Source organism: Salvelinus fontinalis, chromosome 2 (genome assembly GCF_029448725.1).
Source record: "Salvelinus fontinalis isolate EN_2023a chromosome 2, ASM2944872v1, whole genome shotgun sequence".
In the NCBI taxonomy this organism is placed as follows: domain Eukaryota; kingdom Metazoa; phylum Chordata; class Actinopteri; order Salmoniformes; family Salmonidae; genus Salvelinus; species Salvelinus fontinalis.
This window is the reverse complement of record NC_074666.1, coordinates 52,429,239-52,450,476: the sequence shown is the minus strand read 5'-3', so window position 1 is coordinate 52,450,476 and position 21,238 is coordinate 52,429,239. Positions and strand designations below refer to the sequence as shown.

Sequence of the window (21,238 nt, the reverse complement as noted above, 5' to 3'; positions counted from 1 at the left end):
TTTTTGGATTTGTTTTTGGGGGGAAAAGCTATAAAGATTGGTAAAAAAAATTGCACTTCTGTAGCCAATTATCTTATTCATCCATTTTTTTTATTCTTAAAAGGCTCTTGAAGCACATGTGCGTCAATCTAAGTAACATTATTTTTAAAAAGATAGCAAGTTTTTTTGCATAGGCTGCGTCTCAATCCATCGCATCCGCCTATGTCGCCCTTCCGCCTCTGCGGTGGAAGATGGCCGAGCGACAGAGGTGTGTGTCAGACCATGAGACATCTTAAAAATGGGTCTTCTCACGAAAACGTCCACAGCGTTCGGACGGCCTAAAAACTATTATGACCACTCTATGGAAAGGGGAGACTCTCACAAACACGATAGTGTTCTCTGTTTTGCGCTAGGCCCCCACACAAGACTCGTCTGAAGTCGGTAACGCTGATGTGGCAGCTTCTGTCTGTAGCTTTTTAACCAGTTCAGCTACACACTAATATGAACTCACTATGGAAAGTGGAGACTGTTACGAACACAATGGTGTTCTCCGTTTTCTCTACAACCCCCACAGATGACACGGGGCTCGTCTGAAGGTGACCCATACAAACAAATGGAAGTATTGAGATACAGTGCATTCGGAAAGTATTCAGACCCCTTGACCTTTTCCACGTTTTGTTACGTTACAGCCTTGTTCTAAAAATGTTTACATTTGTTTTTTTCCCTCATCAATCTACACACAATACCCCATCATGACAAAGCAAAAACAGGTTTTTATACATTTTAACAAATGTATCAAATAAAAAACTGAAATATCACCTGACAGGTCGCCTGACAGGACGCCTGACAGGTCACCTGACAGGTCGCTCCTACCAGGTGGCGTGGCGAGAATCTGTCTCCTCACCACGTGCTCTCACCACTGGTGTCCCCCAGGGCTCTGTTCTAGGCCCTCTCCTATTCTCGCTATACACCAAGTCACTTGGCTCTGTCATAACCTCACATGGTCTCTCCTATCATTGCTATGCAGACGACACACAATTAGTCTTCTCCTTTCCCCCTTCTGATAACCAGGTGGCGAATCGCATCTTTGCATGTCTGGCAGACATATCGGTGTGGATGACGGATCACCACCTCAAGCTGAACCTCGGCAAGACGGAGCTGCTCTTCCTCCCGGGGAAGGACTGCCCGTTCCATGATCTCGCCATCACGGTTGACAACTCCATTGTGTCCTCCTCCCAGAGCGCTAAGAACCTTGGCGTGATCCTGGACAACACCCTGTCGTTCTCAACTAACATCAAGGCGGTGGCCCGTTCCTGTAGGTTCATGCTCTACAACATCCGCAGAGTACGACCCTGCCTCACACAGGAAGCGGCGCAGGTCCTAATCCAGGCACTTGTCATCTCCCGTCTGGATTACTGCAACTCGCTGTTGGCTGGGCTCCCTGCCTGTGCCATTAAACCCCTACAACTCATCCAGAACGCCGCAGCCCGTCTGGTGTTCAACCTTCCCAAGTTCTCTCACGTCACCCCGCTCCTCCGCTCTCTCCACTGGCTTCCAGTTGAAGCTCGCATCCGCTACAAGACCATGGTGCTTGCCTACGGAGCTGTGAGGGGAACGGCACCTCAGTACCTTCAGGCTCTGATCAGGCCCTACACCCAAACAAGGGCACTGCGTTCATCCACCTCTGGCCTGCTCGCCTCCCTACCACTGAGGAAGTACAGTTCCTGCTCAGCCCAGTCAAAACTGTTCGCTGCTCTGGCACCCCAATGGTGGAACAAACTCCCTCACGACGCCAGGACAGCGGAGTCAATCACCACCTTCCGGAGACACCTGAAACCCCACCTCTTTAAGGAATACCTAGGATAGGATAAAGTAATCCTTCTGACCCCCCCCCCCCCCCTTAAAAGATTTAGATGCACTATTGTAAAGTGGCTGTTCCACTGGATATCTTAAGGTGAATGCACCAATTTGTAAATCGCTCTGGATTAGAGCGTCTGCTAAATGACTAAAATGTCAAATGTAAATCATATTTACCTAAGTATTCAGACCCTTTACCCAGTACTTTGTTTAAGCACCTTTGGCAGCGATTACAGCCTTGAGTCTTCTTGGGTATGACACTACGAGCTTGGCACACCTGTATGTGGCGAGTTTCTGCCATTATTTTCTGCAGATCCTCTCAAGCTCTGTCAGGTTGGATGGAGAGCGTCGCTGCACAGCTGTTTTCAGGTCTCTCCAGAGATGTTCAATCTGGTTCAAGTCCAGGCTCTGGCTGGGCAACTGAAGAATATTCAGAGACTTGTCCCAAAGCCACTCCTGTGTTGTCTTGACAGTGTGCTTAGGGTCATTGTCCTGTTGGAAGGTGAATCTTCAACCCAGTCTGAGGTCCTGTGCACTCTGGATCAGGTTTTCATCAAGGATCTCTCTGTACTTTGCTCCTTTAATTTTTTTTACGAACCTGACTAGTCTCCCAGTCCCTGCTGCTGAAAAACATTCCCACTGCATGATGCTCCCACCCTCATGCTTCACCGAAGGGATGGTGCCAGGTTTCTTCCGCACATGACTCTTGGCATTCAGGCCAAAGAGTTCAATCTTGGTTTAATCAGACGAGAGAATCTTGTTTATCATTGTCGAAGAGTCCTTAAGGTTCCTTTTTGGCATCTTCCAAGTGAGCTGTCATGTGTCTTTTACTGAGGAGTGGCTTCAGTCTTGCCACTCTACCATAAAGGCCTGATTGGTGGAGTGCTGCAGAGATGGTTGTAAGTCTGGAAAGTTCGCCTATCTCCACATCTCTGGAGCTCTGTCAGAGTGACCATCAGGTGCTTGGTCAACTGCCTGACCAAGGCCCTTCTCCCCCGATTGCTCAGTTTGGACAGGCGGCCAGCTCTAGGAAGAGTCTTGGTGGTTCCAAACTTTTTCATGGAGGCCACTGTGTTCTTGGGGACCTTCAATGCTGCAGACATTTTTTGATACCCTTCCCCAGATTTGTGCCTCGACACAATCCTGTCTCGGAGATCTACGGACAATTCCTTCGACCTCATGGCTTTGTTTTTGCTCTGACATGCACTGTCAACTGTGGGACCTTATATAGACAGGTGTGTCCAATCAATTTAATTTACCTCAGGTGGACTCCAATCAAGTTGTAGAAACATCTCAAGGACGATCACTGGAAACAGGCTGCACCTGAGCTCAATTTTGAGTCACATAGCAAAGCGTGTGACTACTTATGTAAATAAGGTATTTCTGTTTTTTTATGTTTAAAAAACAGTTTTAGCTTTGTCATTATGGGGTACAGTGTGTAGACTGATGAGGATAATTTTTGGGGGATACATTTTAGAATAAGGCTGTAACGTAACAAAATATGGAAAAAGTCAAGGGGTCTGAATACTTTCCGAATGTACTGTAGTTTTGTGCCAACATAAATAACAGGTTAAGTATGTGTCCAAAAAAAGACAAATGAGCTTTTGTTAACTCCAAGATACAGTATAGGACAGACACTTCAAAACCTTGTTCTTTATTTATTTATTTATTTTTGACTGTCTTTTTCTCCGTTTTTCCTCTGGATGAGAATTGTCCTTATGGCTTAACAAAAATATAAAAGCAACATGCAACAATTTCAAAGATTTTACTGAGTTACATTTCATAAGGAAATCACTCAATTGAAAAAAATTAATTCAGCCCTAATCTATTGATTTCACATCACTGGACTGTTGTGAAATACGACTGTGGTATCGACGTGGACCAGTATCTGGTGTGACCACCACTTTCCCATAGAGTTGATAAGGCTGTTGATTGTGGCCTGTGGAATGTTGTCCCACTCCTCTTCTGTGAGAAGTGCCTGGATATTGGCGGGAACTGCATAACGCTGTCATACACGGCAATCCAGAGCCACACAAACATGCTCAATGGGTGACATGTCTGGTGAGTATGCAGGCCATGGAAGAACTGGGACGTTTCTGCTTCCAGGAATTGTGTACAGATCCTTGCGACATGGGGCCGTGCATTATCATGCTGAAACATGAGGGATGGCGGCGGATGAATGGCACGACAATGGGCCTCATGATCCCGTCACTGTATCTCTGTGCATTCAAATTGCCATCGATAAAATACTATTGTGTTCGTTGTCCATAGCTTATGCCTGTCCATATACCATAATCCCACCGCCACCATGAGGCACTCTGTTCACAACATTGACATCACCATAACGCTCACCCACACAAATTCATACACGCTGTCTTCCATCTGCCCGGTACAGTTGAAACCGGAATTAATCCGTGGAGAACACACTTCTTCAGCGTGCCAGGTTCCATCGAAGGTGAGCATTTGCCCTCTGAAGTCAGTTACGACGCCAAACTGCAGTCAGGTCAAGACCCTGGTGAGGACGACGAGCATGCAGATGAGCTTCCCTGAGTTTGCATCGGAATTCTTTGGTTTTGCAAACCATCAGCTGTCTGAGTGGCTGGTCTCTGATGATCCCGAAGGTGAAGAAGACAGATGTGGAGGTCCTGGGCTGGCGTGGTTACATGTGGTCTGCGATTGTGAGGCCAGTTGGACGTACTCTCTAAGGCGGCGTATGGAACGGAAATGAAAATTAAATTCTTTGGCAAAGGCTCTGGTGGACATTCCTGCAGTCAGCATGCCAATTTCACGCTCCTGTGTCATTTTGTTGTGTGGCAAAACTGCACATTTTAGAGGGGCCTTTTATTGTCCCCGGCACAAGGTGCACCTGTGTAATTATGCTATTTAATCAACTTTTTGATATGCCACACCTGTTAGGTGGATGGATTATCTTGTCAAAGGAGAAATGCTCACTAGCATGAATATAAACAAATTTGTGTAAAACATTTTCTAGGAAGGCTTTCAACTAGATGTTTTAACATTAGGGCGCAGACTTGTTTCAATTCAGCTGCAAGAGAAGTAGTGAGGTTGGGCACTGATGTTGGGCGATTAGGCCAGGCTCACAGTCGGCATTACAATTCATCCCAAAGGTATTTGATGGGTTGAGGTCAGGGCTCTGTCCAGTCAAGTTCTTTCCCACCGATCTCGACAAACCATTTCTGTTTGGACCTCGCTTTGTGCACGGGGGCAATGTCATGCTGAAACAGGAAAGGGCCTGTTGCAAAAAGTTGGAAGCACAGAATCAAACCCCTTCACTGGAACTAAGGCGCCTCGCCCGAACCATGAAAAACAGCCCAGGCCATTGTTCCTCCTCCACCAAACATTACAGTTGGCACTATGCATTCGGGCAGGTAGCGTTCTCCTGCCATCCACCAAATCAAGATTTGTCTAACGGACTGCCAAATGGTGAAGCGTGATTCATCACTCCAGAGAAAGCGTTTCCATTGCTCAGGTGTCCAATGGCGGCGAGCTTTACACCACACAAGCCGACGCTTGGCAATGCGCATGGTGATCTTAGGCTTGTGTGCTGCTGCTCGGCCACGGAAACTAATTTCATGAAGCTCCCGACAAACAGTTCTTGTGCTGACGTTGCTTCCAGAGGCAGTTTGGAACTTGGTAGTGAGTGTTGCAACCGAGGACAGGCCCTTCAGCACTCTGCGGTCCCATTCTGTGAGCTTGTGTGCAGCACAACAGCACTTAAAGTTCACCGGGGCAACTCTAGCAGGGCAGAAATTTGACGAACTGACTTCTTGGAAAGGTGGCGTCCTATGACGGTGCCACGTTGAAAGTCACTGAGCTCTTCAGTACAGGCCATTCTACTGCCAATGTTTGTCTATGGAGATTGCATGACTATGTGCTCGATTTTATACACCTGTCAGCAACGGGTGTGGCTGAAATAGCCAAATCCACAAATTTGACCCCTTTTGGTAATTTAGTGTTGTGTAGTGTAGTATAGCTAACCATGAGCTATCTAGCTAAATAACAATATTCCAACAGATGCAATGTACCTTGATTCATCCGTTGTTGTTTTTTTTTATCAACCCACACCCTCCCACTACATGGTAGATGTCATGCCAGGCATTCCTGGTCTCTGTGTGTTTCAGAGAAGCTCTGGTCTTTCTAGTAAATCAGCAGACAGACATAGGGAAGCTTAGAGCCTGAGTCACTCAGGGATCTCTTCCTCCTTCTCAGCCTGCTCTCAGCCATAGGGCCCTGGTCAAAAGTAGTGCTCTAAATAGGGTGCCAGTTGGGACGCAACATACGACCGTGCCACATCAGATCACATCAGATCATTCTGTTAGTCAGTATTCATACTTCTGTGTCGTGGGTGTATTGTGGTACTGTAGTAATGTTGTGTTGTATGGTAGTGCATTAGTACCCTGAGTCATCATTGGGAGGAGTAGCTGCCAGTGGGTAGGTGTGTGTGCCTGCCCGCAGAAGGGTTTCCAGAGAAGCCAAACAAAAGCATCAAAGTCTAAAGACACAGTAAACACAGAAACTAAACCTGAAAATCAACCTACCCCAGCCGGGCTCTATTATGTTGTTTTGTTTGGCCTTTGTTTTGATTCCTTGCATTCATTTCAATCATTTTGCCTTGACGTATCAAATGTTGTTAGTTTGATTATTCGTTTGAGCAGGTGAGTTTGAGGAGGGATTTAGTGGTAAAGGAAGGGATTTAAACAGAGGGGTTTAAAGTGGTGGTGATGGTGTTATGTTCAACAAGATCATACAACATCTCATCGACAGTAATATTACCACCATACCACAATGATTATGGCACTTCCGTTGCTACATGTCCATCCAATTTGATTATAGGCCATAGTGTAATAATTCATCTATAATAGCAGAGTTTGCATAGACAGAACTGAGTTTAATAGGAGCACATTTACATCTGTTCAAAAGGCATGCATATCAGCTGAGTCTTGACTATGACTCATAAATGCATTCCATTGCTGAGCATTGGTATTCAGAATCACTGGCCTAAATCGTCTTAATGCTCTCTACTCTACTTTATCTATGCCTATTGACATCTTGTCATTCAGAAAAGCCTGTGGTTATTATCAATCCTGTTGGCTTTTTCACACTATCTGGTGCAAAGACAGGTGATGAAGCCAATGTGTGTTTGTCGAGTCTGGCTTTCCAGTAAAAGGGACTTCATTTAAATGAAAGGCATTGGACATTGCCAAATCCCCCGTCCTCCTCCTCACTCTTTTCCCAGGTGAGCAGAAAAACGTATCATCTGATTATCTCTGATAATCTCGGATTATCATCAAACATCTGAGTTATTGTTTCCTTGGTAACCCTTGGCTTTGATTGAGTCGAGAACAAATGATAATTCATCACTTTGAAATACAATTCAAAAGCCCATTGTTGATATTGTTGAAGTGACAACCTCACCCTCAGTTTCGTTCCTGTTCTGAGATTAGATACTTGCTAATTCAATTCAGAACCTGCACATACACACGTACACACACACACACACACACACACACACACACACACACACACACACACACACACACGATCACACTTCTCACCTTGTCTGTCGCTCGCTATGTTTGTTTTACATGTGTCATTGAGAGTCTTCACCCTGATGTCCTTGACCCCCCCCCCCCCCCCCAACAAGGACTATACGTTTTGCTTTTTAATGAGTGGCATGGGTGGTTAATATTTCAGCTCTCACCCTTTCTGTCACATGCTTTGTGTGCTTGATATGTGCCAGTATGAGTCAATATTACAGTACTAGACCTACTAAAACCTTTACGTCAACACATTATGCTCTTACACTCATATATCATTTATATTCTCTCTGGGTAATGTTTGCAGAAGACCAGAGTTGCAGCATAAACTCTCCCTTGGTGGAGAGTCAGTATGTACAGCCATGCTGGGTCATTAGGGCTGAAAGTTTTGGAAATACCAAACAGACTTTTCTCTCCACGTGAGAAGGGAAGTTACCCATGCTGCTGTGCTGCGGTGAGGTTGTGTTGCCCGTCTCATTTCACAACGGTCAAAACAACTCATGTTAAACTTCTGCTTGTTCAGAAGCAATAAATCAGCACTTTAAAGTGTATATCTTCAACAAAATATGAAGGTGCATACTTTTATTCCTGACAATACGTCTTCGGGTAGGGTACTGTAATTGTCAACTAAGATACTGTTCATCCGTACCTGATACTGCAGGTGAAACGGACTACCAGCACCACTTTGCTGGATAGCATCTTAATGATAACAGTAAAAGGATCTCATTATAGATAGGAAGAATAGCCCCTTTGGTCAATGAGAAATACAGTCACATAGGTTAGAGGGTTCTGTTTTTGTCATGGAAATTCTGTTCTTATGGGACAGCCTATGTATCAGATAGACATTATATGTACACTACAGCATGTGTGGATTGGAAAGCACCTCTGTTTTTCCTCTGTCACATGATTTTGGTACACTCCCTCCTTTCCTCCCTCCCTCTCTTTGTGTGTTTGTGGTTACATATGAGCTAGTGTGACAGAGCTTACTAGTTCTTTGCATGGGCAGGATGGATCATGGATTAAGTCTATTGTAATATACATGCTTGAAATAAAATAAAATGAAGCCGTGTAAAGGTTATGTATACAGATGCTAATTAACAGAGATTTCCATAGAAGCCGGTGTTTGGAGCATATTGTTAAGTTCTCATTTTCAGAGCACAAACTCAACGGACTCTATGAAAGCTTGAACCAAGTTTATTCTTCCCAGGAGGCTAATACAGCTGCATCAGACAAGGTTTCACCTGTGGTAGTATACATACCCCACTTTGGATGGAGTCTCCTCCTTATCACAAAACATTGCATCTTTATTGCTAGGCAGGGAGCTGAGTGATACGGGACTTAAACGGTTCCTCCCCTTTTTTTTATTTAACCTTTATTTAACTAGGCCAGTCAGTTAAGAACACATTCTTATTTACAATGACTGCCTAGCAACAGTGGGTTAACTGCCTTGTGTAGGGGCAGAACAACAGATGTTTACCTTGTCAGCTAGGTGATTTGATCTATCAACCTTTTGGTTACTGGCCCAATGCTCTAAACACTAGGCTACCTGCCGCCCCTTATCAGTACTGCCAAAGGTGACCGTTTTCCCTGCACTCAGCCCCTCCCAAGCTTCCTTATGGCACCCCTCATGTCTCTTTTATAACAAATGATTAATACTAGTTCAAGCTCAGAAACCAAACCTATCAATATACAATATTGGCACGGGTGTTGTTAAGCCCTAAACGAAGTCAAGGGCTGGCAAACCGTGCCAATATATCCTCCAAACATAGGCTTCGAGGGTCAGAGAGACAGACAAGGTTTATACAAATCTCTGCTGTTGGCAACTAGTCTAAAAGAAATGTCAGATAATGTCCAGATGCTTTTTATAGTCAAAATCAAGTTTATAAATTGCTTGGCTGGGCTGATGAGACAGTGGATTGCGCAGTCAAATAGAACAGAGTAAATAGGCATTTTAACATCATAGATTTAGCCAGTGGCAACTTGTCGATTAGACACCAGCTGGAATGCGGTTTTAACCAATCAGCATTCAGGATTAGACCCAGCCGTTGTATAATGTCTAACAATCCAAAGTGCAATGTTGTCTTGTAACATCAAAGGGATACATACATCCTCCTTGGTTTGCCATGGGTATATTGAAGATGCCCATCCAAAACTGCATACACTGGTTTCCATACCAATTTACTAATGCTGAGGGGTTCCTTATTTTTATATATTCCCATGCAGAATAAAGTCGACAAGCTGAAACAAAATGTGTGGGAGACTTGTCCTCAAGGGCAAACGGAACCATAGGAATGAATCTCCCTCTCAAAGACAGTGGTGGAGTTGTGATTTTTTTAAACCTTTATTTAACTAGGCAAGTCAGTTAAGAATATTCTTATTTTCAATGACGGCCTAGGAACAGTGGGTTAACTGCCTTGTTCAGGGACAGAACAACAGATTTTTACCTTGTCAGCTCAGGGATTTGATCTTGCACCCTTTCAGTGACTAGTCCAATGCTCTAGCCACTAGGCTACCTGCCGCCCCAGAGTACAGTATACGAGAAAATGACAAGTTAGGGAGAATGTTTCTGACATGAATCAGCTAAGCCACATGAACATTTAGAAACTAGACCCAACTTATTGAGAAGCAGCTGAACATGCATGGAGTTTGAAGCAATATAATAAACTCAAATGACCAGGAAAAACTCAGGGCCCCATTTATAAGTATAAGTCCGGTCAAATTATGACTTTATGAAGGAAAACCGTCTGGACCATGCACTGTGAAAAAAACTATAAAAGTATCGTTTTGATACCTCTAACACCAACTCCACTGCATGTATGGACATCCGTTTTAACAAAAATGCATAGAATTTGATATCAATATTTCCCCATAGGATTCAATGGATAAACCAATTTTTGATATTGCTAATTTAATTATTGAAAACAATACTGTGATCCTGTCTATGTAAAACTGCTTTAACATACTGCATTCGGAAAGTATTCAGACCTCTTGACTTGTTCCACATTTTGTTACGTTGCAGCCTTATTCTAAAATGGATTCTATTAAAAATGTTCCTCATTATTGTACACACAATACCCCATAATGACAAAGTGAAAACAGGTTTTTAGAAATACCCTTTGCTACGAGACTCGAAATTGAGCTCAGGTGCATCCTGTTTCCATTGATCATCCATCCATTGATGTTTCTAGAACTTGATTGGACTCCACCTATGATAAATTAAATTGGTTGGGTATTATTTCGAAAGGCACACACCTGTCTATATAAGGTCCCACAGTTGACAGTGCATGTCAAAGCAAAAACAAGTCCATGAGGTCGAAGAATTTGTCCATAGAGCTCTGCGACAGGATGGTGTCAAGGCACAGATTTGGGGAAGGGTACCAAAACATTTATGCAGCCTTGAAGGTCCCCAAGAACACAGTTGCCTTCATCATTCTTAAATGGAAGAAGTTTGGAACCACCAAGACTCTTCCTAGAGCTGGCCGCCCGGCCAAACTGAGTAATCGGGGGAGAAGGGCCTTGGTCAGGGATGTAACCAAGAACCCAATGGTCACTCTGACAGAGCTCCAGACTTCCAGAAGGACAACCATCTCTGCAGCACTCCACCAATCAGGCCTTTATGGTAGAGTGGCCAGACTGAAGCCACTCCTCAGTAAAATACAGATGACAGCCCGTGAGAAAACAAGATTCTCTGGTCTAATGAAACCAAGATTGAACTCTTTGGCATGTATGCCAAGCGTCATGTCTGGAGGAAACCTGGCACCATGCTTTTGGTATGTTTTTCATATGCAGGGACTGGGAGACTAGTCAGGATTGAGGCAAAGATGAACGGAGCAAAGTACAGAGATACCCTTAATGAAAACCTGCTCCAGAGCGCTCAGGACGTCAGACTAAGGTGAAGGTTCACCTTCCAACAGGACAACGACCCTAAGTACAGTCAAGACAATGTAGGAGTGGCTTTGGGAAAAGTCTCTGAATATCCTTGTGACCCAGCCAGACGCCCGGAATTGAACCCGATCGAACATCTCTAGAGAGACTTGAAGATAGATCTGTGGCGACACTCTCCATCCAACCTGACAGAGCTTGAGAGGATCTGCAGAGATGAATGGGAGAAACTCCCCAAATACAGGTGTGCCAAGCTTGTAGCCTCATACCCAAGAAGACTCGAGGCTGTAAACGCTGCCAAATGTGCTTCAACAAAGTACTGAGTAAAGGGTCTGAATACTTATGTAAATGTAATATTTCAGTTTTTTTAATTTTTTATACATTAGCAAAAAATTCTAATAAACTATTTTTGCTTTGACATTATGGGGTATTGTGTGTAGATTGATGAGGGGGGAAAACAATTTAACGTTTTAGAATAAGGCTATAACGTAACAAAATGTGGATTAAGTCAAGGGATCTGAATACTTTCCGAATGCACTGTATATAATTACTGTACCGGTACTCCCTGTATATAACCATGTTATTTTCTACTCCTTGTTTTATTCTTGTGTCACTATTTCATTTATTTTGATTTATTTTGGGACCTTATCTTTAGCTCTGCATTGTTGGAAAAGGACTGGTAAGCAAGCATTTCACTGTTAGTCTACACCTGTTGTCCAGGAAGCATGTGAAAAAAAGGGGGAAAAAAGTTGATTTGATTTGATGTATGGATAAGGCTCCTGTTGCCATGCTAACAGTTGCCTAGAGAAAGTGTGGTGATTTCTCTGTACGAATTCCATCCTTGTTAAGTATTCTGGACAGGTCACTACTTACGAGGAAAATATCTCAAACTCCATTAGCATTATTGCACGAGTATTTGAATAAAAAAATGAAATGTTTAAACAACTATACTATATATCCACATTTTATTATGATTCTGTATTTCTAGACTAGCTCAAATTCAGCACAGTTCTTTCAGCTCCAGTTTTAGAATGTCGACAAGATGGTTCAATACAGTCGTGGCCAAACGTTTTGAGAATGACACAAATATTAATTTTCACAAAGTTTGCTGCTTCAGTGTCTTTAGATATTTTTGTCAGATGTTACTATGGAATACTGAAGTATAATTACAAGCATTTCATAAGTGTCAAAGGATTTTATTGACAATTACATGAAGTTGATGCAAAGAGTCAATATTTGCAGTGTTGACCCTTCTTTTTCAAGACCTCTGCAATCTGCCCTGGCATGCTGTCAATGCTGTTAACTAACTTCTGTTAACTTCCTGACTGATGGCAGCCCATTCTTGCATAATCAATGCTTGGAGTTTGTCAGAATTTGTGGGTTTTGTTTGTCTACCCGCCTCTTGAGGCTTGACCACAAATTCTCAATGGGATTAAGGTCTGGGGAGTTTCCTGGCCATGGGCCCAAAATATGGATGTTTTGTTCCCCAAGCCATTTAGTTATCACTTTTGCCTTATGGCAAGGTGCTCCATCATGCTGGAAAAGGCATTGTTCGTCACCAAACTGTTCCTGGATAGTTGTGAGAAGTTGCTCTCGGGATGTGTTGGTAACATTCTTTATTCATGGCTGTGTTCTTAGGCAAAATTGGGAGTGAGCCCACTCCCTTGGCTGAGAAGCAACCCCACACATGAATGGTCTCAGGATGCTTTACTGTTGGCATGACACAGGACTGATGTTAGCACTCACCTTGTCTTCTCTGGACAAGCTGAGTAAAGGGTCTGAATACTTATGTAAATGTAATATTTATATTTTCCAGATTCCCCTATTCAATCGGAAAGGGGATTCATAAGAGAAAATGACTTTACCCCAGTCTTCAGCAGTCCAATCCCTGTACCTTTTGCAGAATATCAGTCTGTCCCTGATGTTTCTCCTGGAGAGAAGTGGCTTCTTTGCTGCCCTTCTTGACACCAGGGCATCCTCCAAAAGTCTGCTGCCTGCTGCCATTCCTGAGCAAGCTCTGTACTGGTGGTGCCCGCTCCCGCAGCTGAATCAACTTTAGGAGACGGTCCTGGCGCTTGCTGGACTTTCTTGGGCGCCCTGAGGCCTTCTTCACAACAATTGAACCACTCTCCTTGAAGTTCTTGATGATCCGATAAATGGTTGCGTTAGGTGAAATCTTACTGGCAGCTATATCCTTGCCTGTGAAGCCCTTTTTGTGCAAAACAATGACAGCACGTGTTTCCTTGCAGGTAACCATGTTTGACAGAGGAAGAGCAATGATTCCAAGCACCACCCTCCTTTTGAAGCTTCCAGTCTGTTATTCGAACTCAATCAGCATGACAGAGGGATCTCCAGCCTTGTCCTCGTCAACACTCGCACCTGTGTTAACAAGAGAATCACTGACATGATTCAGTTCATTTGCATGGCAAAGAGGGACTTTGCAATTAATTGCAATTCATCTGATCACTCTTCATAACATTCTGGAGTATATACAAATTGCCATCATACAAACTGAGGCAGCAGACTTTGTGAAAATGCATATTTGTGTCATTCTCAAAACTTTTGGCCACGACTGTATAATACCTTGTATTAAGTACACTGAGATGATTTGACAAACTACCTAAACAGGAAATGAGAACAATTATAAAACATGGATTGTCTCCACCCACCTGTTTGTCTGTCTTGACTCTGAACCCACCTGCCTGACATACTGCCTGCCCTGACCTTGAACCTGCCTGCTACTCTGTACCTCCTGGACTCTGACCTTGTTATGATCTTTTGCCTGTCCACGACCATTCTCTTGCCTGCCCCTTGGATTATAATAAATATCAGAGACTCTAACCATCGGCCTCCCGTGTCTGCATCTGGGTCTCGCCCTGTGCCCTTATATCTTCTGTGGAAAGCAGTTGCAAAAGTAGTTTGACCTGTTTCCGAGAAACGTTACAAACCTGACATGAAAAAATGTGCATCGGTATTCAAAAGTGTTTTATATGCTTGAGTCTGAGAAAGTAATTCCTCTCTAATTTATATAGTAGTGTAGTTTACAACAGCTGGGAATAATCATGTTATTTACACACAATGCTGTGTTAAATCCCCTTCAGCATTAAAAAAAAACTTTTATGCTCTGTTAAAAGCCCTGCCACTTTGAAGAATGGCAATAAGACTCCCTTAAAAACGAATATGTTTCCAATAAATTGTTATTTTATAATTATTACATTGTAATTTACAATGTTACTATAACCTTGCATCAGGCTGTTGCCTGTTGCGCTGTGATGCATTGGACACTCAGCTCCCCATGTCTTAGATAGCTAACTCATCAGGTTATACAGGCTGTTCTCCCCTCATCAAAACCTCTCTAAAAGTATGTCATGTCAGATATAAGTATGTTTTATATATTAAGTATAGTATACAATATATGAACTATACAGTATACACACAACTCACAATAGGTTGGCATTTAATTTAATTTATTTTGTACAACAAAAAAAATGACTTAAAAATATATATACAAATATACACAAAATGACATCTTTAACACCTTTCACCAAATGAACAGACATTTTCTCATAATAGTTTGTTATGAACGATTATCGCCCGTGAATATACTGCTGCATATCATATAGTGTGTAAATAACGGAACATTTTGTCACAGTGAAACAGAAAAACCTGATGTTGCTCATCCAAGCGGAGAGTTGATATGATGTTTTGGCAACGGACTAGGTGCCCTCATATCAACTATGGATCTTGTAAATGAGCTATTCACACTGAGTACAATACAGCTATGAGCCCGATTTAACAAAGAGTGGAAACACAGTAGAGAGTACCGGACATACTTCCTTTCAAAAATGCTACCTAAGGTTGTAGAGATCCTCCAATTGTCACAGAGCAGCATTCGTCAAATGGCAAAGATGGTGTAGCTTGAGGTCAGGAGATAAAGAAAAAGTCGGGAGTGAAGTCTTTTTGGTTCTGTTCGGGGTCTGAGAGAGCGGGGCTCAGAGTGGGCACGTGATCTGTTGGTGATAACTGGATGTGTTGCTGTTCAGTGAACAGTAGTCGTTGTAAGAGAGGATGTCGTCAATGATCGGTAGTCCTGAGATGAGTTCTGTGTACAGCCGCAGCTCTATTTCCGCCCCTGTCGGACAAAACAAAACACAGGAGGTCAGGGATGCAAGAGAAACACAGCTGTAAGATGGCACAAACTTCTTCTTATGTTTTCGCATTATTGACAGCAGCCTTGTCAGATGATTGTTGATGCAATGACAAAAACTCCAAGCTTAGACTCTGGTGTAATCATTCACTTCTATGTCTGCCATCTATTTACCATATATGCATGATCATGTTTCACACCTTATGCATATGAGAAGGAAATATTATTGATTGAAGCACTGGCCTCAATTGTCTCAGTGTTTTACATTTGACAGTTTTGTTTAACAAATATGTTTCCAATTGCCTACGGAATCCAGAGTTTTCCTATTCCTTTTCCTGTCGTAGTCTTTCATTTTGACTAACAAATGTTTTACAAAGACAATGCATGCAGACAGGACGAAATCCTGCCGTTGAATACTACAGTGTAATTAACAGCCTGGATTCCATCCAGCGTGATTTACCTGAGTTATCACTCCATTGGCTCTCTGGACTGTGGTAAGACTCTGCAGTGTCGAAGGACTCTGTTGTGCCTGCTTCATTGGTCAGGAACCCCTTGTCGTTTACACTGCCTTGCTCCCAATGCTGTGTCATCTAAATGAGCAAAACACAGGTGATGAGCCTGGTTGAATGTTTGTTAGGTTTAACTGTGTTAGAATATTTAGTATTCAATACAGAATATCTGGCAAACATGGCTATTCCTGATAATGAAAAAAGCACACTGAACTTGTAGTGGTAGAGACAAACTTACCTCAATAAGGGTTTCTTGGTGACCGTCTTCATAGTCTGTAAAGTTGAAGAAGGACAATTGACATGAGCATTGTGCAAACCTCAATTTACATTTGCATCCCACACTCAAACACAAAGAGTTTCGTCAAACCCAAACATCTAGCAAGGTCAATCTTACCTGTGGGGTGGTCTGGTGACACTTGGAAAGATGTGTAGAAGTTGTTGGTGCTGTCTGGGCCTATTTCCACACTGCTGGAACACTCTGGAGCAAATGTAAAATCCCCTAGGTTGTCTGTGCTGTCTACTATGCTTTCCTGTGTCATACTGTCCTCCTGCAGGTGTGTGTTGGTATTGAGGTCCTTGGGGCAATTGGTTTCGCTGTACGCCATTCCCTCTGTCTTGATCTGTGACCCCTAGAAGAGGCAATAGGAAAACATGAAGTAAGATTATAATGCTAATCTCTGTTGACACTGGCTTGGATACAGCCAGCTAAATAGACATGCACAGGTCTTTATATAGCAGAGGGAATACACTACTACAATGATGATAGGGATTCTAAAGTGGGTTGAAGGGATTCTAAAGCGGGTTGCAGTTAAAAAGGAATATAACCGTACCTTGTTATTTTTCTTTACATTGTTCGCTTTTGACCTCTTGTTATTTGGCTTAGAGTAGACGTTCTTCATTTTGTAGACGCGCACCGCTCCACTCCCTCTGTTGATGCTTTTGTCTTTCACTTCCTCTATGTCAGGAAGGGAGTTCATTGCACAGCGGAAATTAGCCTTCCATGTCTTAGGGTCTGGTTTAGTCTCGCCTTGTATGAATTTCCCTGCATCCACAGACAAGTAACATCATTGTTATTACGATGCAGTAAGTAGATTGAAAAACGTTAAGGTGCTGAAGTGCATATTGCGCAGAGCATATGATGCATCTAGGTGAAATTACATTTTATTATGAGAGGGGCTATAGTAGGTAGTCTAGGTATGTGTTATTTGCTCACCTGTGTGCATGGCCCATTGCTTGAACAGACACGCGTCCTTGTTCAAGTCCCATCCGTGACGTGCAGCATGCTTCCAAGGGATGGAGAAAATCTTATTGTCCTGGACAAAAAACACAAAGCAATAGGTTTCAAATGAGCGCCTCCTATCTCTCCCCACAGCTTCTCCTCTACATGCTTAGTTTTGAGTAGTCCTTCTCATGGGTAATAGTGCTTAATATGCTTTGAGCTGTCAATGTCTGGACTAAGTTCTCTTCTTACAATGAGTGTCCGCCACTGCAATGTTTCAGGGAGTATTTATTTCCATTGTACATAAAAATGCATTTGTAGAGTCTGATGAGTCTTACCTTGTCCATCCACACCAATCCACTGATGGAGTTGGACTCAATCTTTTCCTCCAACCAAGGCCTCATTCTCATCCTAGACACAGGCATGGTTCCTGGGAGAGCAAGGAGAATAGATTAGCTCCGTTTTAGCCACATGGCTTGTGAAATGTGAGGTGGATGTACAAGCATGTTACTCAGGCCCTCCCACTGCCCTTCTCAGTTAGTGCAGATGTTTAGTGCAGTGAAGCTCATGACCTAGCCTTGGCAGACGATAGTGGGAACTAGACCTGCACTAGTCTGAGATGAATGTGCATTCCCAGTAAACACTCCTGTCCCCCTTGGACCGGCTCATACATCAAGCATCCTCCATTCAGGCTGCAAAGGCATCATTTATTTCCGTAACTATCATTAAATATGTACTGTCTTAATAAAACGCCATTTTATATTACCATTTCGTATTTTAGAACAATTTAGGATGTTGCACAACGCGTTCAGCGAAGGGTGTACAACATCCTAAATTGCCCGAAAATACGAAAATGGTGGTGGCAAATTGTGTTTTATTAAAACAGAACACATATTTTCCGGGGGTTCGCCATTAAAGATAGTTAAGGACGGGAATTGTGCCTTTACAGTCTGAATTGAGGATGACGGTCCAGGAGAAGCACAAGTTTAGAATCGGGAATGCATGTCAATTCTAGACGATATGCAGCCCTAGCGCCCACTATCGGATGCCTAATCTAGTCCTGACCAGGAAGTGTGATGTAGCCATGACCATTGCCAACGAGTATCAAATGACTGCACTATCCAAATCAGTGAAAGAAAGCCGTACTAGTATGTCTGTCATGTGCATTTAATAGGACTACATTGAACGTCTTTAAAATTATTTTTCATTGTCTTATTCAAGCAGATAAAGAGTTTGGTTATATCTGGTGCATCCCAGGTTAAATGGAGCAGGTTCTTTAGATGTACTTAAAAAGAACACGATGGACATACATATTCAACCAATAACAAGTATACACACTCTGATCATGCACTGAACAAGCGAACGGATTAAAACCAATGCATTACAGTGCCTAGATACGTTACAAACCGTGTTACACCTAGACCTACTAAAACGTGCAATTATTTATACTTTAACTAGAACTCTTGAAAAGTCATAATATACTACTGCAATGTTGTATTAGCTACTTGCATTACTTCGGCTAGGTTAATTCGCGAACAGGTTGATTGACCGTACCGCCAAAACCCTTTGCTTTTAGGCGCGTTGGTGTCAGTGTAATATTATCTGTCAAAATATGTGGGCTATGCCCAATGACAAGACGCACGCTCCTGCACACGCGTTAAAACAAATGCGAGTCAATATTTAAAAAAAATGCCTATAGGCCTACTATAAACACAAACTATATCGTCTATAAATATGTACAAAGAGAACTATGAGCACAGTTTATATGTAGCCAAGTAGTGCATGCAATAAGAAAATAAAATCACTTACAGCTGCAATATGATGTCGCTTAATCCGATTGATTAGAAATGTAGCCTAAAAGCAGGTATTCTCTTTTGTAAAGATGGAGCGAGATGTTGTTCCTTGTAATATCCACTCTGGTCTTCATTGACAGTGTGTACACTGCTGAAGGAACAGTGGTTTTTATACAGAGATGCTGGGACTTCCCCACTTAGTAGCATGCATACGGTTTTGGCAGCTGTCCGCGTCTGCGCCGAATGCCACAACAAGGCCGGCGCGCTCAAACTACAGGCAACCTGATTTCCGAGAAATCATGCTGTTGTGAGCGAAGCTATGGTCGTCGTGAAAAGGCGTGAGCAGACCCAATAAAATAGCCATGCGTGTTGATCGTAGCAGTATCATGAAGTATAATTTACAATATCTAGGCTTTTTATGTCTTATTGTTTTCAGTGAAAATGTATAATTCCTATTGATTATTGATAGACTATTGATAGTTTATTAATTTAACTTGTGCTTATGGAATATGTAGAGATGATGTATAGTACACATAGGCTATCTTATCAGTTAAGTAATCATCCCACACGTATTCCTATAATTTAATTGAATGCAGTCGATTATCCCCAATAATGTAACAATATTAGAGAATACGATTCCATTATTTAATTGCATGACTATGCCAAATGCAAGCAGTGGGTGAGTGGCCTATGCTTTTTCTGTTATTGGTGCAATTATGTCCCGCAAAGCATCAATAGCCCAGGCATAGGCAAGTCCTTTTTAAATAAATCGCAGCCGAACTGAGAAGTCGCGCTTTTCCGGGAAATGGTGTAGGAATTAAAAGCACCGACAGGGGTAGTGTTGATTTGTTAAATTGGTACAGGGTGCCACAGACTCCAGTCAGACTTCATGTAAGTCACTGCTGACACGAGCTGCTTGTTTACAAAAGAAAGCACGTATACCAATTGCCAACTTCTACAAAGTTAAGCAATCATGTTATGTATTACTATTCAAGAATTGCCCATGTTCGAATGTTAACAGCATGAAACTGCCATGCACTTTATTATAAGGACTTGGGGTGATCTGCTTTAATCTCAATTGTCTCATATTGCATAAATACAGAAACGCGTATTTAACAGTGTTCTGATTTACAGTGCAGAGGTTAATCCGCCAGGAAACCCTTCGTCAAGCAGGAACACGTCTCCGTTTTTTCCATAAAATGACTGTCATGTTTGAGCTCGGAGCGCGCGGGGGAGTTGTGTATTACAGTGTGTGGGTGTGTCCCAGTCCTATGAGGAAAAGCAGGGTATTTTCCTACTGCGGAGTTTTTGCTCCGTTCAAAAAGCCCAGGGTTTTCCCAATAGAAAAAAAGGATATCTCTCTTTTAATGGTGGTCAATATTATTTCTCCTTTATACAAATTATTTGGATTACCACCAACCCAATGTGTGTATAATTAACTATTTGGTATATCTTATCCAGGAGGCTTCTCACATGCAATGGGTAGCCTAGTACCTCGATATGTTTTACATGCTTGCTAAATCCCAACTTGGATGTTTAGTAAGACGTTCCTTGCATTTGTATAGTGCTTTAATTTCACTACTTCTCAAATTGCAACTCACCACAAATCTGTCTGAAGAGGAAATATAGACACCAGACTTCTTCACATAATTAATTGCGACTCTGAGTGCATGGGGCATATAATGCATTAATACAAATGTTGGTTGATTCATTTAAAGGCCTTGCGAAGCGTCCAGTATGTCTATAGAGCTCGCCAGCTTGTAGTCCTAAAAACCGGAAATGAACACCTCTGGTTCATTCAGACATTCCAATGGGGGAAATGAATGGGGAAAGAATAATGTTTGGTAATAAACACAGAAATTATGGTCTGAGGTTAACACAGGCTTAGATTTTATATTTCTTGTTCTCTATGAACTAACATCCATCAGTTAACATAACCTTTATGAATCATGAAGCCTTTTTGTTCTTCATGTGCTTATTTTGATTACATAAACGCTTCAACATGTAAAACAAGTGACTGATGAAGAATATCTCATAGAACAAAACATATAAGATATCCTAAGCCTGTGTTTACCAGACCTTATTTTCGGCTTTTATCCAAAACCCCCTACGACAATGTTTTATTCCAATAGGCTTTTGCCAACGAGCCATAGCCTCTGTTATTGCCTCCATAAAGACGCCGTTACTACTGTGCTCTATTGACTGTTAAATCAGTCACAGAATATGTGTCAGAAATCTACACTGAAGTCTCTGGGTCTTTATAAATCAAAAACTCACATTAAACGTCTGAACAG

The 21,238-nt window shown here is 42.5% G+C and overlaps 2 protein-coding genes across 2 annotated transcripts in view; one reads left to right on the top strand and one right to left on the bottom strand.

Annotated features, from left to right (window-relative positions):
• The window catches only part of LOC129820953 (long-chain-fatty-acid--CoA ligase 6-like), an 81,936-nt gene that overhangs the window by 3,409 nt on the left and 57,289 nt on the right, over positions 1-21,238 (top strand). The gene's annotated exons all lie outside the window — the stretch shown is intronic.
• LOC129820963 (interferon regulatory factor 1-like) lies at positions 14,727-19,109 on the bottom strand. The gene is made up of 8 exons (XM_055878131.1): positions 18,961-19,109; positions 17,490-17,581; positions 17,146-17,245; positions 16,763-16,974; positions 16,327-16,561; positions 16,171-16,205; positions 15,884-16,013; positions 14,727-15,408 (listed from the first exon to the last, which is right to left on the bottom strand). The coding sequence occupies exons 2-8, from the start codon at positions 17,574-17,576 to the stop codon at positions 15,269-15,271; spliced, it is 939 nt and encodes a 312-aa protein (XP_055734106.1). The 5' UTR covers positions 17,577-17,581; positions 18,961-19,109; the 3' UTR covers positions 14,727-15,268.